This window comes from Mandrillus leucophaeus, unplaced genomic scaffold (genome assembly GCF_000951045.1).
Source record: "Mandrillus leucophaeus isolate KB7577 unplaced genomic scaffold, Mleu.le_1.0 Scaffold65, whole genome shotgun sequence".
NCBI classification, from domain to species: domain Eukaryota; kingdom Metazoa; phylum Chordata; class Mammalia; order Primates; family Cercopithecidae; genus Mandrillus; species Mandrillus leucophaeus.
In genome coordinates, this window is record NW_012107030.1 from 6,443,934 (window position 1) to 6,444,948 (window position 1,015).

At 46.3% G+C, this 1,015-nt stretch overlaps 1 protein-coding gene across 1 annotated transcript in view; it reads right to left on the reverse strand.

Moving 5' to 3' along the window:
- Nucleotides 1-797: 797 nt before the first annotated feature.
- The window catches only part of PNLIP (pancreatic lipase), a 53,981-nt gene continuing 53,763 nt past the window's right edge, over nucleotides 798-1,015 (reverse strand). Inside the window, exon 12 of the mRNA XM_012001146.1 lies at nucleotides 798-916. Coding sequence (XP_011856536.1) covers nucleotides 853-916 — 64 coding nt within the window. The 3' untranslated portion in view covers nucleotides 798-852. The remainder of the gene's footprint in view (nucleotides 917-1,015) is intronic.

Here is a 1,015-nt window from a genome sequence, read left to right on the forward strand (position 1 = left end):
ATATGGGTCCAAGCGCGGTGGCTCATGCCTGTAATCCCAGCACTTTGGGAGGCCGAGGCGGGCAGATCACGAGGTCAGGAGATCGAGACCATCCTGACGAACATGGTGAAACCCTGTCTCTACTAAAAATACAAAAAAGTTAGCCGGCCGTGGTGGCAGGCACCTGTACTCCCAGCTATTTGGGAGGCTGAGGCAGGAGAATGGCATGAACCCGGGGAATGGAGCTTGCGGTAAGCGGAGATCGCGCTGCTGCACTCCAGCCTGGGCAACAGAGTGAGACTCCATCTCAAAAAAAAAAAAAAAAGAATATGGATTCTGTCCTGGGGACAACTGGGAGGATGATTTATTTGTGCTTCAGAAAAATCAAAGAGGCTGTAGGAGAAGTGAGAGGTTTTGGGGAGCCCCACATAAACCAGGTAGACCTGTTAGGGAGCATTGGATCTGTCTAGTCCTCATCTCCTTGTGTGCCATTTCCCCTGAGATGTCTGATTAGGAGCAGACACAGAACTTAAAGATTATAAAAAATGTGGCAATTGTGAGTCTTTCCATGTGAGCCCACCAAGAGGGGATCATTTTGGACATGGAAGACTGCCTTAAGTGACAAGAATGGCATAAGTAATATTAATAATGAACATGATGACAGTACCCTGTAAACAGTATTCTTAAGGTCAAATATGCAGCAAAATTTAACAGTCATTAGTGGTTCTTTTGACCAACTCCAAATTTTGGAGTTTAGTCACTTTATCTAACAGATTCACTTGAAACAATGGAGGTTTTGGACAAAAGAAACAGGCGCGTAATGCATTACCACCAGATTTTATTAGAAGTCAATTCATTGGTAACAGTAGTCTCCTAACACGGTGTGAGGGTGAGGAGAACCTCCTCCCTGACGGTTTCTGCACTACAGAAGTTGAACCTGTGGAGAGAAAACAACACAAAGTCACCTCCTCTTCCTGGCACACATCTGGAGTGTGACAATGAGGACCACCTCTGCCCCCAACCTCCCAGTCTGAGG